The sequence below is a fragment of the Tyto alba genome, unplaced genomic scaffold (genome assembly GCF_018691265.1).
Source record: "Tyto alba isolate M040663 unplaced genomic scaffold, T.alba_DEE_v4.0 Super-Scaffold_22, whole genome shotgun sequence".
In the NCBI taxonomy this organism is placed as follows: Eukaryota; Metazoa; Chordata; class Aves; order Strigiformes; family Tytonidae; genus Tyto; species Tyto alba.
The window spans coordinates 41,074,998-41,097,957 of NW_024881296.1; the positions used below are offsets into that span (position 1 = coordinate 41,074,998).

General features: G+C 42.3%; 1 protein-coding gene across 4 annotated transcripts in view; it reads right to left on the reverse strand.

Moving 5' to 3' along the window:
* SLC16A10 (solute carrier family 16 member 10) overlaps positions 1–22,089 on the reverse strand; it is a 79,156-nt gene extending 57,067 nt beyond the window's left edge. For all 4 annotated transcript variants that reach the window (XR_004408592.2, XR_004408591.2, XR_004408590.2 and 1 more), the window contains exon 1: positions 21,437–22,089. Coding sequence is in view for 1 of the 4 variants with exons in the window: in XM_033002906.2 (XP_032858797.2) it covers positions 21,437–21,812 (376 nt within the window). In the remaining 3 variants the exon portion in view is untranslated. The remainder of the gene's footprint in view (positions 1–21,436) is intronic.
* Between the last annotated feature and the right edge of the window lie 871 nt (positions 22,090–22,960).

Here is a 22,960-nt window from a genome sequence, read left to right on the forward strand (position 1 = left end):
TGCGCTCAGCCCCACTGCCCGTGTCACCAACAGATGTTAAACAGCACCAGTCACAATACCAATGCCTGAAGAACACCACTCCTCACTGCTCTCCACTTGGACATCAAGCCATTGATCAGTGCGACCATCCAGCCCATTCCTTATCCGCTGAGTGGTCCATCCGTCTAACCCACGTCTCTTCAGTTTAGAGACAAGGATGTCAAAAGATTTGCACAAGTCCAGGTAGATGACATCAGTTGCTCTTCCCTTATCCACCAGTGCTGTAACCCCATTGTAGAAGGTCAGATTTGTCAGGCATGATTTGCCCTTAGTGAAGCCCTGTTGGCTGTCACCAATCACCTCCTTATTTTCCATGTGCCTTAGCACAGTTTCTGGGATGATCCGCTCCACGATCTTGCCAGGCACAGAGGTGAGACCAACTGGCCTGTAGACAGCACATGAATAGAAGTTCTAAGAAATCCAACTTCTATCTTGCACAGTAATCCAAAGCAACTGTGAAATTAGCATTGATTTATTGATAACATTAACAGCTACGTATACAAAGTTCTTGGGTTTTAAAGTTAATAGAATTCCTTATTCCTAAAGTTATGCAGAACAAAGTCTAGGACATGTTAATAGTCAAGACAAAACATTCACCAGATACACTACTGGAAAGTTAAAAAAAAAACATGGTAAAAGGCGAACCAAAATAAACTGCTCAAAGAGCACGTGGACCCAATAAAAGTTTACCTTACTAGCTAGAAAAAGAACTTGGAAAGCAAAGCCCAGCATCAGCAAGAATAGCAGTCATTCATGCTGCACGTCATGCTTGCAGTCTCATTTGGAAACCTTTGTGCAACCTAACAATTTAAGTAGTTGGTTTATACCAAAGTGTGACATTTCAGGACCTACATCTACATTTATACCATGGTGCTGAACAAATGCTCTAGTCTACCACACAAACATTTTGTTTTATTAAACTAAAACAGGCCAAATGCTATTCTTTTGCATACACTAGCTTCTTTGTAAAATTCAGAAGTTGAACCATCTGATTTTTAGATCCAACTCTCAAGTGTTCAAGAAAGGTATAAATCAATTTAATTAACTCCAAATTAGCAATAAGAAGACATTAGGAAACATCAAATCAAGTAACTATCTCTTAGCAATAGTTCAGGAAAGCAAAACACTAATTAAAGTACTCACAAACTGAAGGACAACACTGGGAAAATACTAACAGTTCCATTTGCTCTGCTTCTGATAATGAAACACCCCTAACTACTGAAAAATGGTAATAAGCCATTTTCTGTTTTGCACATGACAACTACATGTGCATGGTACAGGAGACCCATCAATTGGAAATCACATACCTCTGCATTTTTTATCAGCCTATTCAATTAAGTTTTGAATACAATTCCTTTTTATTACTCTAATCAATATTAATATAAAAATTCAGATTTGTAATGACAAATGCATATAACAACATTGACCTCTTTCCCTTATTGAATATATTTCCACTGTATACAGGTTTTATGAACAAAACACTGGAGCTGTGTCATGGCAGAAACAAATCTGAAAACAGCAAGCTGGGCTTGATTCTGCTTTTACACTTTCCTAAAAAGGTGTACATGTACGCATTCAGGAAGAGAAGTTCCTGTGTGCAAAAGGAAATGCTGTTTTCTGTTCGTGTCTGTTCGTGTGTTAAAACATTATGTATTTGCAGCAAGTACCTATGACACTACATGCCTTTTACACTCCTGCTGTTACCAACCCGTGGACGTCTGAACGCTGGCTGTTGAGGAGCAACCCCCCTCGAAGAAGCCTCTGTGCTTTCCACCCGGGGTGGGGGCAGTACAAGTGCTTGCTATAGGCCTGTCTCTGCAGAGGAAAATATACATACACCCCCTCCCTCTCCCTGTGCTAAGGAACAGCGGTAAAACCCAGGCACTTAACAGAAGGCCTGATCATGGCTACGTCTAAGGAAAAGCTGTTTCAAAGGCACAGCTAGACCTGCCTCCAACACTAATGCTGTATCTGTAACCGGAATGTATTTAAGATTGTGAATGATAGTGCTTTGGCCCTTCGGGGTACAGAAGCATTTGACAACTTGATGAACAAACAAATTTAAACCAGATGAAGTCTGCAAAGATTCAGTATGTTTTTTCCCTATTATTTATAATGGCACTCTGAAGAAATTTACAGCAGTATTAACATGAAATTCTGTGAAAACTAAGTCATGCTTGACTTACTGAGATCACTTTGTCCTTAAAGATTATTAATAATAGTGTCCTTGTATGGCAAGTCTGCTATATCCTCATATTTTGACAGTAGTTAAAATAAATGGAAGGAGATTAAATAAAGCCTACTTCTTTAAATTAAGGAAGTTTCAAGCAGAGATTCCACAATGAAAAGACTGTCTACAGGAAAGAAGTCCAGTTCTCATTGACAGGCAGAAACACACTGCATGGAAAAATTACCTCCAATCAGAGCATTTAATCTGAGTTAACCATGTATTGTTATCCCTCTGCCAGAATCCCTGTGGAATTTTGATCAAAAATGTAATATAATAAACATTGTAATATACAATGTAAGAGAAACAGAAGGAATATATCCTGTTATTTGTAAAGACCAGCTGCAGAATAGGAGTTTGACAGAGGCAAATACAGATTTTTATAGCCTCAGAAAAAAATGTATAAACTGCCCACTGCAACAAACTAAAGACAGAAAGTACCCATCAGGTCAGAAAGATCCAGGGACCACTTAAATTACTCCTTAGTTATCCTGTGAATACAAGATGTTGAAAATAAGTTAACAGGCACTGTATTCTAATTAAGCAAACCTAAAAAATTACTCATCTAATTATTTTGGGGCCCTGAATGTTTCCAGATGTATGTGTGGGGGAGGAAGTCTGCTCCTAGAATGAAGTAAGACTCCAGTGAGGTCAAAGCACTAAGGGTGGCCTAAGGCTACTGAGTAGGAGCTATGAAACATGACTCCTCACGCTTTTTCAGGCTTCTCTCCAAAGGCAAAGGAGTGATGACCACCAGTGATAAGGAGCATGACTTTCAAATACCAATACCCTAAAGACATAAATCACAAGTCCACCCAGTTATCAAGAACAAGGGCTTTGAAAGCTAACCTGCTTAAGATATGTGAATTAAAGGAAAAAATCAGAAAAATTACATGCATGATATAATGTCACAGGGTAGACTGTCTAGAGCTAAAAAGCACATGCCTTGCTCTCTGTCAGAATTAGAATTCCAAGCCAAAATGAGTAAGAGTTACTTCAAACCCAAAATGATTTGGTAATTCAAAACAGCAATACATACTGTATCTTATTCCACATATGTCCTAACTTTGTACTGCCAGAAACATTGACACAAAGGTCAGTCTTCAGCTTACACTTCAGTTGATAAGTTGCACTAAAACTCGTAAGGGGAAAGATAATATCTATCTCCACATACTATGTGTACTGCAAGGTTAAACTGCATAAATTATGAATAAAAAACTGAAAGCTCAGCTTCTGTTCATTTATGGTTAACCTTTTTAAATAGTTCACTAGTTCTGACAGTTCTATAAACTTACAAAACTAATTTATTTAAGAAAGAGCTAAAATCTCCTGTTCAGTGAGCAATTACCTGAAGATTAGTGCCTGGTAATTTATTTATTCCCTTCAATGAGCAGAAATAATGGGAATTGGGTTTCTCTGACTTTAAGCAGCTCATGCTCAGTTACTACCAGATGCTCAAAGTCATCACAATGAATCAGAGCAGGAAAATACATTAATTGGATTAAGTGTTACTTTTACATTTCCCTCTTCCCAACTGAAAATGGAGAACATTTTACCTCATTTAATGAGGAACGTAAATTTAATAAGAATAATAGTAAAACTAGAAAATAATAGAAAAATAATTCCATTTCCCTGCATTTCTTCTCTGGTTTGAGAGCTCAGAAAAGAAAACAGTTGCAAACAACTCAGCTAAAGAAAATGTAGAAACCAGTGCTTCCTACTGGCAACTTGCATTAGTAATGTATTGAGAGCCCATACATGCAGGAAGTCAGAGACCTTACATCTTGCTGCTGAAGATCAACAACAACAAAAAAAATCTTGAGATGAATTGTCTAGATAACATTCTTACTTAAGGGAAATAAAGAACAATTTCAGAAAGAAAAAACCTAAAATACAAATACTCTTCAAGCCATTTTCTAATAGAGCAGCACTAACCTTTCCAGATGCTGCCCATATACAGACAATAAATGTTAAGAAAAGAAAGAAGTGGCCCTTCATTTGCATGCAGAACCTTAAGAGTGCCACTGGTTGCCCACACCTGTTTAAACCAAAACCAGGCAGCATGCTATTCCAACAATCTATTTTCATAGTAACTGGTCTATTTTCATAGAAACTGAAAGCATCACAGAACAGAAAAAGCAGAATGCTCAAGTTAAATACATGATAAAAATAGAAACGTTTTATATATATATTATATATATTTAGCACATGTAAAAGTGAGTACCAGTGTGATCACAATCAGGACTTTTTACATCAAGAGATTAGCATACATAATATCTAGGCTTTCAGATTCAGTTTTTCAATTGTTGTTCTAACCTGTAATACCAACATAAACCAAAAGTATCTACCTGAATACATTCAAGTTTTATTTGCTACAATGTTTCCTTAAGTGTTTTCCTTAGAATAAGAAAACATTACCAGAGTGTTTCTATTTGTATTTGGTTATATCCAGATAAATCCTAGTCAGATAATTTCCTTATTAGACAATTTCACCCTAAAAGCCCTCCATTTACCAGCATTTGATCATCTTCATGAGTTACAATTAACACATGACCAAAAGTCTCAAACAGCATATTAGCCCAGCCAACAGTTTAAAAATTAAAATTAAAAAATAGTTGACTGGCAGGTACCAACTGGCACCTCCCAGATACCTTGGCAAAGCATTATGTCCTGCCGTGACAACTTTCTGAGGAGCAAGTCACTGCTTCAGAGAGGAAGTAATTTTCAGTTTCCAGCTCCTACCAAGTGTGGGGCTCAGCATGAATTCCCTCTCCTAGACACAGGACATAACTGACTGGCACTGTCTGGCCTCTAGATATGCCAGGGGCTCTGTAATCCTGCCAAGATCAAAACTGGAAATAGAAAGGTTAGAGGGGAAAAAAAAAAAAAAAAAAAAAAAAAAAAAAAAAAAAAATCACACTACTTCAACTTCCTTGATGTATTCACATTGATTTTTTTTTTTCCTTCTGTGTATCTTAACTTTGCACATCAACAAATCACTGGCCACAATCATACCTGGAAAAGCTGCATAAAACTGCCTAACTGCCTCATATTTGGAAATGGTTGAAAATAATGCAGCACATACAATTATAGTCTAACTGTTGGGAGCTATATGAATGAATCTGAACATTCCAATTACAAGATGAATTTACCTTTACTTCTGAGGAACAGAATCATACAAAAGCATTGGCCACAAACTCTGCATTAGCCTGTTTTTCCATATGCACATGAACTAAATTCTAGGGCAATTAGAGGTTGAAGCTCATACAACGTCACACAGAGGACAGTTCAGCAAATACAGCTTAATTCATAACTACATACAACATCAGAAAATCAAGCAGTTCTAGGGGGCATTGTTTTCTGTACCAATCTTATCAGGTTGCAATAAACCTTCAAAAGCAAAGACAGCTTTGACAATAAAACCCCTAAAGATCCAGCTACCTGGGTTTGTAAATGTGATGTCTAACTATCAAGCACGGATGTGCATGTTGGAGTAGGGATAGTGTTAGAGCACACTACAGATGTAGCACATACAAGCGTATAACAGTATTTTTTGTTGTGCCCACCAATAAAAACTAAATGCTCAGGGTCAATACAGGACACCTGGAGTTGGATTCAACTTCCATGTTAAAGGACCCAAGTTTAGATGCCTGTGTGAGTAGTCAAAGCTCTCCACTGACTCTAGTGGGATCTAGAAACTGCTGAGTTTCACCCCACCCTAAAGTTGAAGCCTGCATCTGGCCAGCTGAGTAACTCTGCGGATACCATTGAGTGCACTGACTAGACCTCCATCTACTAGAACCTGAAAGTTGAATCCCATACCTTGGCCAGGTCTTTCCCAGTGTAACACCACTCCTGCGTATTTGGCATCACTGGTGGAAAATGCCTGTCACCCAACATTGCAATGCAGACAAGTAGTGCAAAGCAAAAGCAAAAACACCAATAAAAACAAAATGCACATTACTAGTCCAGTATGATGCCAAGCATCGCTGAATGACTGGCACCAGTGACATTTAGGAAGGCTGCACTGCACCTCAGCATATATCATGCCTTTCAGAACACAACAAAACACTCTGACCACCACATTTGCTTCAACAGTCTCATAGTGACCCAGATAAAAACAGAAAAAAGAAAAGCAAGGAAGGGAACAACTATATATAGTTTACCTATTTATGATTTTAGTACATGCCAGAAATAACTACTGAGGGAAAAAATGCAACTAGAATACACTTCAAACTGATACTCCTTAAATTGGAGACAAGCATATGAACAGACTAGCTCTAAAATCCTGTGATACTGTTTTCTATGACAAAACATTTGTAATAACCTTGTCTTACTAAACTGAAATTCATTACTTACAGAATTTCAAAGGATCTGTGCCTGTCTAAGCTAAACCAGTCACATCTAGAAAAAGGCTTTACAATTATAAAGTGACTTCATAAAAAAAAAAAAAAAAAGAGTAAAGACAAAAAGTAGCAGCTAAAACAAATGACAATGCCAACAGCAAAGAATAACTGTAATCAGAAGCAGTACAAGTCAGTTGGGAAGGCAAGATCTTATATAATCAAGCAAATAATCTGTGTGGATTCAGCATTCTCACTAGAGGGTGGCTTAACAAAACACCTTTAAAATAAGCAGATTGATTTTACCTTTGATCTATTCTTCACTAGCCCTAAGAACTGGTGGAGCCTCCTTCTTCCTTCCTCTGCATTTACACTTGTCCCAAACTCCCCTCATTTCAACTATCTCCGTGTAAATACTGCTAAGTCTTTCTCTAACCACCTCTGATTCCCACTAAACATCCATGCACTGCCCCAGTCACAAACCTTTAATCCCATTTCTCAATGTTTGTGTTATGCAAAGATACACTCAACACTTCACTAAAAGGTTAGACACCAGGGGTACCTATTCAAGAAAACAAAGAATTTTATTAATTATGCAGTTTCACATGTAGTGACAAGATTACCTTAAAATTAATTGATCACATTCCCAAGCTCTAAGACTTGCACAGACAGGGGGTAGTTCTGGTGGTAGTGACATGGGGAGCCTGAGGGAAGAAGTTTATACCCCTTATGATTCTTCTATCAGGGAATTTAAAGTTGAAGGTAGAGCTTACAAACTGATGGAAAGCCCTGCATTACAGAGCAGAAGCACTGCCTTTGCTAAAAATAAAGAGTAGGTAGTGAGGGTCTATAGCTTTTTAGGAAACAGATAAGGTATATACAAGATACAGTGGTGGTTAGAGGACGACCTCTCTCCCTTCTCCAGTTGAAGGGTTTGTGGGGTTTTGTGTCATATAGGTCGTGTACGCATAAAATTAACATGTTCCTTCTCTATTAAGCAGGATGCAGAGCAAAAGTCAAAGATGCATCTTAAGCTCCAGAACAGGAAATATTATCAGAATTGATTCTTAAGTATATTAAGATGTATTTTATCAGAATCATCACTGGTTCATAACACAGAAAACAGTGCTAAAAACTGTGTGGGCAAAATCTAGCATTTAATGTCTTAAAAGGAAAAAAGTGTTATTTACTTAATTTCTGAGAAGATCCAATAAATCTATTAATTAGCTACAATCACACCAGCCAGAGATTCACAAACTAGTCACCTTGCCCACATTACTGTTACTAGCTATTTCTAAGGCTAAATATGATCACCATTCTTAATTATCAGTTAAAGTCCACTGAGCCTCCTCTAGTTCAGATTTTAGTTTAATACACAAAACAAAAGCAGTGACCAGGTTTTAACACAGTTTGGTCATAATGGCTTATCTCAGTCACAGAAATTGTTCTTTTCCAAAAAAAAACAAAGAAATACGTTGAAGAGGAATTACAGACCAGTTCATGAAGTACTCTACAGACCTCTGCAAAAGCCTAAGAAAAGCAGAGCTCTAACCTTTTTTTAAAGCAATGTCTTGATAAAAACAATGAAAGCCTTTCCATTAGAAGAACACTGCTTGTAATACCAACATCTTCTACACAGTAATACTAACAACCTCTCAGGCTGAGTTCTTATCCCAAAGTCCCAAAGAACTAGCACTCAAAGTTTCCACAGAATCCACATTGCATTTCTCAACTTTTTGTTTAAAAGCAAAGATTTCTCACCCACAGAAGGCAATATAAAGCTTGCAGCAAATTTTCATCTTGAAATTAAGTTTGTACCCTTTTCATTCTGATCCTTGATTTGAAACCTACAGGAATGCTCTCACATTTTTTTGCTCTCACATCCTTTTTTGTTTGAAACTCCAGAACCACACAGGTCCAGGTGTAAGCAGTCTTAAAGATGTGATGCCATTTTTCACCTGGCTTTTCGATTTACTGTTTATGGCACCACACTGACTTACCCTGATCAGGAAAATATGCACCTAGAAGACTGGTAGGTAGGATGCCTCATAAAACAGGAAAGATGTCAGTTGCTCAGAAGCAGCCGTGACAGTATCCCAAAGAACAAACAGTTTGTAGAATATCTGCCTGTTCGTACCTGTATTTTCACAATACAATTATCCTTAATAAATACAGATAAATTATTTACAAAATATTTTTATGTATTTTGACCAATTGCTGAAATACATGTTCAGCTACAAAAAAGTATTAATACAGTATACAGTTGTTTTGTCACAGACCTTCATGTAGAGACTGAACCTGTATCACATAACATACATTAATATCAAAAGCATTATATCACATGTACAAAAGATTAATACTGTAGCATGAGGGAGTATGAATTGCATGCAACATACTATTTTCTTTGCCTAATATTAGAAAAAGCACTAAAAATCCACAACATCAGAGTTGGGTCATGCTTATTAAACTTCTGACTGTGCATATAAATACTGATGTTGTCGATATCAATTTTGTGCAGTTCTACTCCAGCCTTCCCCCTAAGCTACCCAATTCTGTCCCCATCCCCACCACACACATCTTCAAGGGTCAGCAATTTCACTGCATGAAACTAAATGTTCATTAAACTGCTGCACAAAAGACTTTGATATGTACAGAGGTGTAAAAAGCTGTTAATGTTCCATGCTTGTATTTGTGAAAAATGGGGTTACTCTGATAGGATTAAAAAATACAGCTCAGGCTTGCACATTTTATTTAAGCTTCCAGAAAACTTCCTAGCATTGATTTAATTTTCTAGATCACTGCCTGCACCCAGCAGTGTCAGAAATTATAAACTGAGAGTTCTAATTTCTTTCAAGTTTGGAATACAATATTGGGTTTTGAAGAGCCTAAGCTACATAAGTATTTCAAAAGTAAGAAATTATTTGAAGGTATAAAAGAAAGGGCAATTTCAAATTCAATTCCATATGCCAAAACCATAAAGACTTTCTTTAAAGTACATACCTTCAGTTTTGTCACCCACATGCAACTTAAACCAATGAACTCAAGAAGCCACAGACAGTATTTTTGCAAATGAATTGAAGGAGAACCCAAAAGTCATCAGACAACTTGTATACTTGTCCTGGGTTTGAGTGAGCGGTGGGGTTTTTGGCAGCAGAAGAGGGAGCTACAGAAATGGCCCCCTGTGAGAAGCTTCTGGAATCTCCCCTGGCTCCAAGTCAGCTCTACCTCTGCACCAAGGCCGAGCCAATCAGCTGCCTCTGTGATAACATATTTAAGACAACACCTGGGAGGAAGAGTTGGAGTTGTGAGGAAGAGTTGCAACACCTATGTGAATACCAAGATCAGGGGAAGAACAGAGGAGGAAAGGTGGCAGGCGGGGAAATGCAACAGAGCAGGGATCCCTGTATCCTGTAGTGAGATGGCAGGGCTGCCCCCCACCACCCATGGAGGTCTATGGTAAAGCAGATGCTTGACATATGGTCTACGGGAGGCCCCATGGTATCACAGGTGATTGTGCCCATAGGAGGCCAGGAACCTGTGGGAAGAAGCAGCCCCTGCTGTTGTAGTTCAGCGCTGGGAGGATTGCAGCGTGCCAGGGTGTCCCATGCTGGAGCAGCTTGGGAAATGCTGTGGCCCATGGGGGGGGGATTCAAGTTGGAGGAGGTTTGTGGAGGACTGTCTCCTGCGAGAGGGGGACCACGCTGGAGCAGGGGGAAGAAGTTCCAGAAGCTCTCCTTCCTACCCCCAAGATGGAAGAAGTGGCAGCACTGACTGCACCTCCCATTCCCTGCTTCCTGCGCCACTCAGGTGAGGAGGTAGAGATATCAGGAGCAGAGCTAAGACCAGTAAGAAGGAAGGGGTGGAGGGAAGGTATTTTCAAGATGTGGTAATGTTTCTCACTGTCCTACTCTGTCTGCTAAGTGTTGTTATTAGAGTCTGTATTAAATTTATATTCTTTTTTTCTTCCCTTAACAAGTCTGTCTCTTGCCCATGACCGTAACGGGTGAGTCATCCCTCCCTGCCCTTATCTCAAAACCCAAGACTGTTTGTTTTCCTCTTCGCACTGCTGGGCGCAGGGAGATGGAGAGAGTGAGCAGCTGCATGGTACTCAGTTGCCCTCTGAGCTCAAACCACAACAACACTCGAGATTTGAAAAATATTATCTAGCAACACTACACTGACCTTCCAAGAAGGTTGTTCCTCTAAACCATGATACATACCACTGACATATGACCAAAATATGGACCATAGTTCAGGTTCTCAATTTCATTTGCTTTGAGGTTAATACCATCTTTAGGTAAAGCACCATTACCACACCTTCTTTCCTCAAAAAAATAAGCAGCATTAAGTAGCAGCTGATGTCATCAATCAGTTCAAGCCACTTTGAAACTTACTACAGTATACGCTAAACATGGGCAAACTGACAATAAGTAAGATTTCAGTCTCACCTATGTAACCCATTGAGATTATTCCAATCCCAGCGTGTTCTCCAGCACGTTTAATTATAGCACAGGATCAGGTTACTGTCCAAGTAAGCTCTGGCTGTGTGGCCCAAGAACACTCAGTACTTCCGATTCTTTTGATAGGAGATACAGGCCTCCTTGGGCAAACCAAACTGGTTTCTGTTTTACACCAATATCCTTCCTCGGGTGTTCATTCTGTATACTGCTTAGCTGCCACCCAGACACTAGTCTAGAGCAAACTAAACAGCATCTCAAGAGACATCTGGATAGTACATGCCTGGGTATAGAAAATAAACAAGACTGTCACAATAATGAGCCCAAGGACAACAGGGGTCCTGGAGTGCCAATACCAGAGACAGCACAGAAAAAAGCCTTCAAAGATACGGTCCATCTCAACATTCGCTGAGGATTACTTTTTAATACTAATGTTCTATTTTATTCTTTAATTCTCTGGCTCTTAAGCATTCAATGCAATACAGTAGAGAAGTCCTAGTTTGACCTCTTAATTAGGAGAATTTAGAACACCTTTTTTTGGTGTTGTAGTTAAGAAGCATGAAAGTTTTTTACAAAAGAGCAGCTTTCCTACCTTGTACACAAGAACACTGTTCCTGGTCATCATATAATGAACTTACAACTATTCAGGTTGTGCTTTGTTTCAAAAGAAAGGCTTGTTCATTCTAGACTGCAGAAGCAGAAAGCTTAAAGTTTATTTTTGACATTCTACCACAGTGTTTTATCCTTGCTCAGAATTACAGCATTGATAAAATAGAGTTAAAATTATAAAATACTTTTTGAAGTCTGTCAACTGTGATATCAACATACTATTTTACAATAAACTATAAAGTTTTTTTGGGGGTACTTACCCAATGCATTTTCCATTTGGAACCTTATTATTGAAGCAGCTTGAAAAATGGCTAAAGCCCCAACCATGAGCCAGAAGACAATCCTTACTGCTCATTTTACAAGTCATTTCAAAGAGGACAATAGTTAGAGACTAAGGGAATTAAATTAATAGCTAGCATGTTTTAAATCACTTACTATCCCTTACATATATGTTCTTTAAAAATGCAAAATAAAAAAATATTCTGAGGTACTTTGAAGACATACACAAAGTACAGCTCTACTAAACAAAGCACACTGCAGAAGATTGCCAAAGAACTCACTGCTTTTGCTTATTACAGCAAAAAGGCAACAAGAAAGTAGTTTTACAGCTTGCAGTCTGAGTAAACCCCACCATCTAAGGGAGACTGTGTTCCACGGGATTACGGACATGCTGCTGATAATAGCAAGAGGCTGGGCTAAACATCCCATCCATCCCTTCCTGTGTGTGGGAACTGACACTGATGATTTTTAAATTGGTCCCATCCTTGCTAAAGGGCTGCTACTCTAACTCAGCTATTAGAACAAGTCATTCCTATCCAGTTCCCATGAAAATTAACAGCAAGATATAAAACAGAGCTGCTATTATAGTAATAAATTAGATTTCTGGAAGTAAAACAGATAATGTAAAAATCACAAGGGAATGTTTTCTCATAGATTTATCTTTTCTGTACATATGTGCTGAAGGTTAATCTACAGTAGTATAAGGTTGCATTAACTGTGTGTGTTCACAAAACAAAAGATTAAAAAAATTTGTGGAGTATATATGAAAGAACCTATACTATTCCTTTTGCCACAGTGAGTATGCTAAAATAAAGCAGTTTATTATCAGTGCTACATTATCTTGAATGCAAATAATCAGTACGCCTCCTCCTTGTCATAGAGCAAAAGCGATTTTGAATTGGACAATTACTTGCTGAGCATTATAGATCAATGTTTAATGAAAAACCCTTATTTTCCTTAGCAACACACAGCAATGTAAATTATAATTTTATTAATATTCATCTCATTTCAAAGCGTGACCTTTGAGGTGTAGGATTCTATTAAAAATTTTTAGTCATAATTCAGACCAACAAACCCTTCCCTTCCCTATGCTGATGTTAAAGATTTGGAAAGAATTGTCTTAAAAATCCAAACTAAGATTTATGCAGGTATTTTCTGAAAACTAAACTGAAGATTTTTAACACATTTTGTTTAAAAGTAAAAGGCTAGAAAATAAAGAGTTACAAAGTTTTCTTAAAATTTAGCAAACTAAAGATGCTTTCACGTGACTGATCAAATACCAGTTCCCAAAGTATGAACAGACTAATCCATAAATTGACAAATGAGGAATTGAAATACAGATTAGTATAGTTTCTAAGAATATAACAATTCTATGGCTAAACCTGAACTGCCGGTCAGTTCCTCAGTTAACATTATCTGCATGAGGCTCTTCAAGCAGTAAACAATATCTATATAAAATTCAGAAAATATTAAATAATAAATTCCTTAGGACGGTTGAACCCTCACATGAAAGGTGCTGAGTACAGCTCCGACAGCACAGCCGCGGCAGCCAGACAGAGCAGGTTGCAGAGCAGCCAGCCAACAGCAGGGCATACCAAAGCAGGCCGGCAGCTCTTCTCAGAACAGCAAACACTTGCCCAGCAGTGGCGGTGCCACAGGGCACAGTCCCCAGCAACTGTCCCTGTCACAGCAGGGCTGCTCACCCCGACTGTGCTCCCGAGGGAGGATGCATCTGAGCAGGCCTGGGGGCCCCCGCCAAGGCAGCAGGCGCCAGGCTACTTCCCTGCAAGGAGGTGTGTGCTGGTGGAGCATGTGCGTTGCCAAGAGAAGGAAACGTGGAGGAGGTCAGCACACCGCACAGCACCAGAGACAACAAGGAAGAGAGTGACCTTATCTTCTCCGAGACACTGAAGCCTCAATAGTCTGAACTCCCAACTGTGCAAAAGGAGCAGGCAGCCTGCTTATTACTGAGAATCCAGCAACGGGCTGCCAAGATGATCAAGGGATTGGAGCATCTGACATACGATGAGAGGCTGGGAGAGGTGGGGTGGGGTAGGGGGCAGAATCTGAAGCGTGAATGAATAACTGAGGAGAGGAAGTAAAAAGACTGAGCCAAACTTTTCTCAGTGGTATTCTGACAAAAGGCAATGGGCACAAATTGAAATACAGGAAATGTATAAAAAATATTTTTTACTGTGAGGGTGGTCAAACACTGGCACGGGTTACCTGCAGAAGCTCTGGAGCCTCCGTCCTTGGAGATGGTCAAAACCCAACTGGGCAAGGTCCTCAGCTGCCTGCTCTAGTAGATGTTCCTCCAAACAGAGAGGCTACAACCTTAACCCTTTTGTTATTATCTGTAGTTACTCAATTAACTCAAACTGGCTAGAAGAGTAAATAGACAAATTATGCTGTAACAGTTTGAGAACATTCCACTACATTTCTTCATGAAAAGCTAGTAACTGAATAAAAGGAAGAGAGACCGATAACATTTAAACTTCAAGTTGGCCTTTAACACACCTCTTAAGATGCTAAAGAAATCAAATCATGAGAAAAGAGACAATATCGTGAAACCTAAAATGTCTGGAGGCAAAGCAGACCAAGTTTTAAAAGATTAAGTCATCTTTGTGGATGCACTGAACAGCAGTAAGCTCTGGTACATCTTGCTAAGTCTAAGAAAAGGGTCTATTAATAAACATATACATTTTGCCAACTTCCTCTTTAGGCAGCAGTTATTTAGACTAACTCAAAAATCAGGAAGGAATTTGAGGAACCTCACATAGATGAATAAGATGACACTGAACAGACTACATGAACCAGTTAAACAAAACAAAGTTGCAGAGTAAGGAGCAATGCACACCAGAAAACTTCACAGTCAACTAAACTCCAATGAAAGCAGGTATTAATAAAGAGCAGCAACAAAAAACTTTAGGTTATGTAAATAATGCAAACTAGATAGCACAAGGTCATTATAGTACATCATGGCATGGCATAAAACAGCAGAGACTCGTTTGGAATACGACACGCAGAACCTTTCCTCTCCATATTACAGAAGGTTATAGAAGCATCAGAGATGATGACAGAGACATAATGTTAACTGAGAGTATGAAGAATGTTCCACATGGAATAAGACTGTTAAAACTTGAAAGATTTATCCAAGGAAGAGACACAAGGAGGCACATGCATGAAAATATACACACAAACACCAGTCCCAAGCTACTTTGTCTGGAAGTAAAATGACAGATGACAGACCAGCAAGTCATCTAAATAAAGCATCTTCAAAATGAAGGACAAAAAAAGTTTCTTCTGCTATCTGGAAATCAAACCAAGTTTGAGTCTTCATCCATCTGCAGATCAGTCTAACCACACGATACTGCTGTTTATTTGGATTAGAAATGAGAGTATTCAGAAGAAGATTTCACATATACCTTTTAGAAATTGCCATTTAAGGACGAGAACGGAAAACAGTTTTAACACTATCTTAAGAACCATCAAATAAAGTTTCATTTTAAACACATTCACTTCATTTTTTAAAAGGCGTTTTAAACTATTTTAACCTATTGCTTAAGAACCCTTTCATTACTTTGGCACCTGTAACTGGATTAGCATAGCTACAGGTAGGCACTAACTACATTTAGCTTCTCAGTGTTAACAGTATAAGAGCTGTGAGAGAACTTCATCTTGACTGATAAGGTTACACTAACAGCAAATTACTCTGCAGGAGATACAATAGCATTTTGCTTTCATCCAACTTGTCACCTCATGAATGAAGTACAGTAAAAACTTAGTATTTAGGAGGGTTTGGTTGAAGGAGGTTTTAAAGGATACAGTTTTATCTGAAAGGCAGCACACAAAAGCTCTTAACTTGAGGCATGTGCATTTAATGCAGAGTGGTGGCAATAGCCAGTCATCTTTAGAATTTTATAGAGATGTTTCATCCCTGTGAAATTAAAGTACTGCCTCTAAAGAAGCCCACAAAAATAAACTGGTAACTGGCTTTCAGACACTCTAGGAAGATTATTCTCCCTAACTAAGCAACTTGCTGCAAGTTAATCTGTAGTTGGAATGGTAAGAGAGATAACCAGTGTGAACTCCAACAAGAGGAAAAACACAAAAAGACAACCTAACTAGCAGGCACAAGGCCAGTCAGTCTGCAAGCTAATTATCAAGAGTACAAATTAAATGCTCCAGAGCTGGAGGCATAAAGATATATGTGCATGAGTGAATGCATAAATGTTAGTAGTATTAACTATTTTGTCCTAAAGAAATGAGCACACTAACAAAACTACCTTCAACTTTCCAGTTTGACCCAGTCATAATTTCAACTATGCCATAGTGCTAATTTACATAAAAATTTATACTCACAAAGCCAGGTCAAAAGAATACAAAAATATGACTGCAGTGAATAAAACAAATCATTACTTTTAGATCAGCTCAGTTTTCAGTCAATCTGGTCCTGCTGCTGGTTCCCTGCGCTGGTTTCAATGGCCACACAAATGTGGGAAGGATGGCAAACTACAGCAGCACCAACATCCATCCGTCCAAATTTTCTTGAAACTACCTCCTTCATTGCAACATAACCCTTACTGACCAAACTGTTACACAGTATTGTGCTTTCTTGTACCTCACACAAACTACAGTTATATGCTCTGATAACTTCTATGTTCCAAATTTGATTTATTTCTTCATTAAAAAAGGGGGAAATAAGTCAAGTGCTCTCTCATAAGTGACGTGCCAATCTTCCCAATTTACTGGAAACCACATCCCATAAAATCAGAGATAAAAGCATGGTTCTGAAGGACAGTTACAGAACAAGGTCTTGAATGATAACAGAGCTTCTGGTGGCATTCTTATCTCTGAAGCAAAGCTCAGGAAATTAGCAAAAGATATCAAGGAAAGAGCAAAGGAAAAACTTTGACTTCCAACTGTCCTGTTAAATGGAAAAGCCAGCCCGGCTCAGCAAAATTAACTTACCATATATGGTCATGGTTCACTTGTTCTCAACACCTGTAGATCTTTGCAGTTATCCAACATTATTTTCACAGTATCTGAGTTATGGCCTGGATATGACAACCAAGGCAGAATTTCCTCCCTGCCCTACCAGACCCACAGCAATCCAGCTCCAAGAGTCCCAGTGGTGCTGACACTGTTAAGCCAGCTCAAGGAGCTACCAATCATCCTGATAGCCAGACATATCACCAAAGGTGGCACCTTACAAAGTCAAACCAAGGCAGATACATACAAGCACACCATTAACCAGTTCAGGCCAGCTGATATACTGTCTTCTAATAACACTTGCTAACGCAAAACAAACATGAGGATGCAGAACAGTAATAACAGCATATATTCCCTGTGCAAGGCTATTTGTACAAGTGAAGATGAACAAACATAAGAGTAATTCAGTGGAGTTACAGAACCAGCATTATAAATGACAGAATGAAGAATAATTAAACTAGTAGAACTAGTATTTTTATCTACTTTTTTTTTATATATAAAACCCAGCGTATTTATTTCTATGGCCACTAGTATCTTAGAATTATTTGCCTTTGGAAAACAGGTATGTGTACGTACACACACAAAAACCTACATGGTAGAGGCATCTATGGAGAGAGCACAACACAGGCCTAGATGGGGCTCATACGGCAGATCTCTTACCGCAGTAAGACAGGGGCTGCCTCAGTGCTCCACATCCCTCTGCGACAACAGGGAGAGGAACCAAGTGCTCCTCCTGCCAGAGCCTGGACTGGTCCCGGGGCCCAGTCCTCCTCCTTCGAGGACCATCAGACTACAACTGCGTTTGAATGCTAGAAGCCCACTAGGTCTGCCCTATTTCCAAGGGCTAAGAGTCCCCTGAAATTCATCTCCACTGTGTTTTTCCACCCAATTTGTTCCTCAAACACAATGAGCTGTAAAAAATGAACAGAGTAGCTTCCTGAGACGTCAGGCACATCTTTCTAGAAGTCCTGTACTCAGAATGAGGGCTTTTCCTCTTCTATGGCTGTGCACCAGTTAGCTTTTGAACAAAAAAAGTGGCTACACAAGGAAACAATGGAAATGCTTATCTAGTACAATATATCAGCAAAGAAACAAGCTTTTTACCAATATGAATACCAAAATATTTTATCCTAGTTAAGTTCAAAATTTTTCATAAAAAATATTAATTCTACTTAGATACCCCTTGTAGAAATTTGTGAATCCTCTATAACCCACAGCACAAGTTCTTCCATATAACTCCTTTCCATTAACACTCCTAAATCCTGCAACAATGTCTACAGTTACTCATCTTACTTATCCAGTGCTGATGCTGCATTCTGAAGACAGCTTTGCTGCCTTGCCTGTACTTTTGGTTCCTTCTACTCCTTATCTGCGAGGCAGTCACTTCTTGACTACATCCCTCCTGCCTTCTGCCTCCTCCCATTTTGCCTTTCATACTGACAAATATCCATACATCTACTAAAAATAACAAAAATAGCACATACTATGATTACTTAATGACTTTCCGTTTTGCTTTACATCGAGGTAGGCATCCATCTATTAAGAAATAACAAAAGTAGCATGTACTATAGCCTACCTAGTTTTTTTAAGGAAGACAGTAGGCAAGAGACAACAACTAGCTGGTCCCAAAAGTAGTTTAAAAAAGTTGAATTCTGTGGTATTCTGGATCAACTGCAAGATTCCACAGACACCTGGGGTCCCAGGAGAGATTAACTAGAGTATTCACGCCTCTGAAAATCAGCATTTCAGATTTTAAAGATTTTTTTTTTTTCTTAAGGATTAGAATATTAGACTTTGTATTCCAAAACAAGAAAACTTTCATTACCAATTCCAGTTTTCAAATTCATTAAATCTGATACATAAACTCAGTTTCCACTGCCAATTTTGAGGTACAATCAGTCCAAATTCAAGAGTAACTAAAATAAGGACAATAATCAATACTATGGGAACAATCAGGCTAGGGTTTCTCTAACACTAAAATCCTACTGACTATCCCATTAGTCATCCTTTTTCTTTCTACAGCATGCCAGCTAATCCATCAGTGTTTCAGTAAGAGACACACTAAGTGCAATCTGCCATTGCTGATCTTAGCTCCCCTTTATGGCAAACTAAATATTGTAGCAGAATTTCTTCAGTTCACTCTTGGTCCTACCTTCAACAAGATAAAAAATAACAGACAAACAGTTTCTAAACAATAAAGTTCAACATTAAGGAATAAAAAGTCCTGTTTAACAGCTGCTCTTTAGACCTTATGGTGTCCAGACTCATAATTTATGGTACTTTCAGACAGTAAAAGGAAGGACACCTTTTATCTGCTATTCTGCTATTTACAGGAGGCACTTCTCTATTTGCAGTCCTCCTCCTTCCCATGCACACATGTCACCTAGCCAAGGCAGCTGTCTCATGCTATTTCCCCCAACCGACACCCATCTGAATTTAAAAAAGCAAAACATGTCATCTGCATTACCCAAGCCAGAGCACATCTGACAGCAAAACAAAACATAGCTGTAGCTTTTTTTTTTTTAATAATAATAAATTTTTTAAAAAGTGATGTACAAGGTGCTGTCTGCATCCAGGACTCCTAATTCTTCCTGCTCTTCTACGCAGAACGCAAAATAACTAGACTATAAAGCCACATTCCATTTTTTTTCCCCACTTGTGTAGTTGGGCAAATTTTCAAAAGCATGGGTGGAGCACACCCGCAAACTCACTTCACTTAAACACCAGTGGTGCAATTAATCTTCTGAAAGACAAAAGATAATAATTTCAATCCTCCTCTTGTTGATTATTTTGACTACTGCACCATTTCGTAAAAGTCACATTTTCTTCAGCACAAGAAGTCTCTTCTGAGAGATCATTACTAGAGAAACACATCCTCAGAAAAAGGAATTACACCTCTGTACCATGAACAGACAGAGGATCAACCCCCTGTGTGTTTCTGCATTTCTGACTGGCCACAAGCTCCCAGGTCAGTATGTAAATATCCACAGCACCTCCTCTGAACAACCTCATTCGTCTCCTGTACAGGCTAAGGAGCCTCGGCAGCTGCTTCTGGATGCACACTTCCCTTCTGCAAAGCAGGCACTGCCACGCCTGACGTGCAGACACATACACATGTTTCTAGCTCAAAAACACTGAGCAATACACCTTACACATCACCACAAATAGCCCAAACATGGGAGAGCGCATCAGTGCTCCACCACAGCCTTCTTACTTCAGTCTAAACCCTTGCATTAGTTTTCTGCTTCAGACATAAATATTGTTATTAAGTCAGGGGAGGAAAATTAGCTCCTTTGTCTCCAACATCTCAACTTTAGGCCTATTTATCCCAATATTAAGGAAGATGTAATTTGCAAACTTCTTTTAAAGGTCTATAACACCACTCTGTACTGAAGAAGTTTCCTAGAAGGCTTACACTTCTGCAGGGCTACGTAGCTGGAACACCTTTTTTTTAGTAAGGAACATAAACATAAAAGACAATATTTAGGGGATTTAATATTTCATTTCGATATGTAATCTACCTTTTAAATAAGTCAACTTTATTATAATTTACTGCAAGACATTATTATAAATATTAATTATTACTGTGAGAGCAAAATACTGCCTTTCTTCAACTTACAAAGTCAAAGCACAAGACACTTTTCAAAGAGAACTTACACAAAGCAAAAGAGAATATACGCTCACCTTTGGATTAACCGATACCTATGTGTCTAGAATGATTTAGATTCTCTAACAGCAGGGTGGCGATTTGGTTGCAATAGCACTGTTAGGAGTTTAGTAAACTTTACCGCCGAGTTTTTTAGGAGTTTAGTGAACTTTACTGGTGAGTTTTGAGATACGGGTTACAGCAGTAAATCTGCACACCGAAGCACTGGTTTTGGCAACCGTTACGCCCGTTCTTGACACATTTCAAGCGCCTCTATACCCCACAGACAATTAATCCTTTCGACTAATCCATCAGGCGAAGAGAGGCCAGGGAGTGAAACTTCCTGGGACCAAGAGGATGCGTTTTTTCCCGCAGCGCACGCTGACAGATGCCTGAAAACACCGCCGCGGAAGGCGCCAGTACACCTGCTCCTCTCCCTGCAGCTTCTCCCCCCGCGCACCAGGCGCTCGCCCCCCCGGGGCACAGCTGTGAGCGCACACCCTCGTGGGGAGCGGAGCGGAGCTTCCCTCCGCCCCGACGAGTATTTCCGAGTTGCTCAGCGCGGCCCCACGCGTGTGCGGCAGGGCTGGGCTGCGCTGAGCTGAGGGACTCGACCCCCCCCCCCCCGCCCGCCCCGAGGGGTCTCCGCGGCCGCGGGCGGGCAGAGGGGCGGGACGGGCAGCGGCCACGCCGCAGGCCGGCCCGGCAGCCCCGCGGGGCGCGGACACGGACGGGCGGAGCGGCGGCACCGCGGGAGCTACCGGGCGGGGGCACCTCCTCCGCCGGGGCTGAGGGCGGGGAGGGCCCGCAAGCCACCGCGACCCCTTCCCCCGCTGCTCCTCACCTGTTTTGAACGCCAGCTGCTTGTCGTCGCCGCCGCCGAAGAGCTGGAGCATGGAGACGAAGAGGACCCCGCACGAGTTCTGGATGCCGAAGACGGCGCCGTTGCACCACATGGCGGCCAGCATCACCACCCAGCCCCAGCCGCCCTCGGGGGGCTCGGGGGCCGCGCTCCCGGGAGCCTGCGTGGCCGCCCGGGGCCGGGCCCCGCTCTCGCCGCTCGCCGCGGCCGGGCTGCCGCTGCCGGGGCGCCGCTCGCCGCCGTTTTCCCGCCGCGGCTCGGCCACCGCTGCGGGCGGGGGGGGGGCGGCGGCGGCGGCGGGGAGGAGGAGGGGGGGGGCGTCCCCCTGCGGCGCCAGCTGCTCGCGCACCGGCGCCATCCTCGGCCGCGAGACCCTGTCTCCCCCGCGCGCCGCTCCCGCCTTCCTCCCTCCTTCCTCCTCCTCCTCCTCCTCCCTCTCGGCGACCTCTCGGCCCCCGCCCGCCCGCCTCAGCCCCTCGCCGCGGGAGCTGCGGGCATCCTGCGGCGTTCTGTCTGTCTGTCTGTCTGTCTGTCTCTCTCTCTCTGCCGTGCGCGCGCGCGAGGCCGCTCTCGCCGACCGCTCGCCCCCCACACGCACGCGCCCCCTTCCTTCCCGCCGCGCCGCGCGCCGAGGGGGTGACCCGCCGCCGCTTTATTTTAAAAGGGGGGGTCCCGCGGGGGCGTCAGCGGCACGACGGCTTTTCCTCCGCGCCGATTGGCTGCGGGGAGGGAGGCGGGGGGGGAGACGAGGGGAGGGAGGCGAAGCCGCGCTCCTCTTCCCCCCCCCCCCCCCCCCCCCCGCGCTGCCCTTCCAGCGGCTGGAGGGGGGGGGCGGGGCCGCGGCGCGCCGGCGGCGCTGTTAAGCGCTCGTGCCGCGGCCGCGCGCCGCCGCTCGGGGCGGGGAAGCGGGGCTGGAAGTCAACCGCTACCGGCCGGGGGGGGGGCGAGCGCCCCAAGCCTCCGCGCGCAGGCACCGCACGCCGCCCCCGCCCAGCCCGGCGGGGAGAGCCGCGGAGAAGCCCCGCTCCCCGCGGGCCGGGGCACTTACACCCAGCGGCGCCCCGCTGCGGCCGCCCGCTCCGGGCAGCCGTGAGCTGAGGGGAGAGTCCGAAACTCCCTCCCCGGCGGCTTAGCCAGCGACCACCGCGTGAAGTGAAAACCCCGCGGCACGCTGAGCGAGCGGCGCCGCTCCGCGCCTCCCCCGCCCGCCCGCCCGCCTTGGCGGCCGCCGCTGGCCCCTCACGGCCGCCGCTCGCCCCTGCGCGCCGCTCGCCCCTCACGGCCGCCGCTCGCCCCTCACGGCCGCCGCTCGCCCCTCACGGCCGCCGCTCGCCCCTGCGCGCCGCTGGCCCCTCGCGGCCGCCGCTCGCCCCTCACGGCCGTCGCTCGCCCCTCACGGCCGCCGCTGGCCCCTGCGCGCCGCTCGCTGGCCCGCGGGGCGCCCTCCGTCGCCCGCCCTTCTTGTCTCGGGCTCCGGGCTCCGGGCTGGCAGCCGCGGTGCGGAGT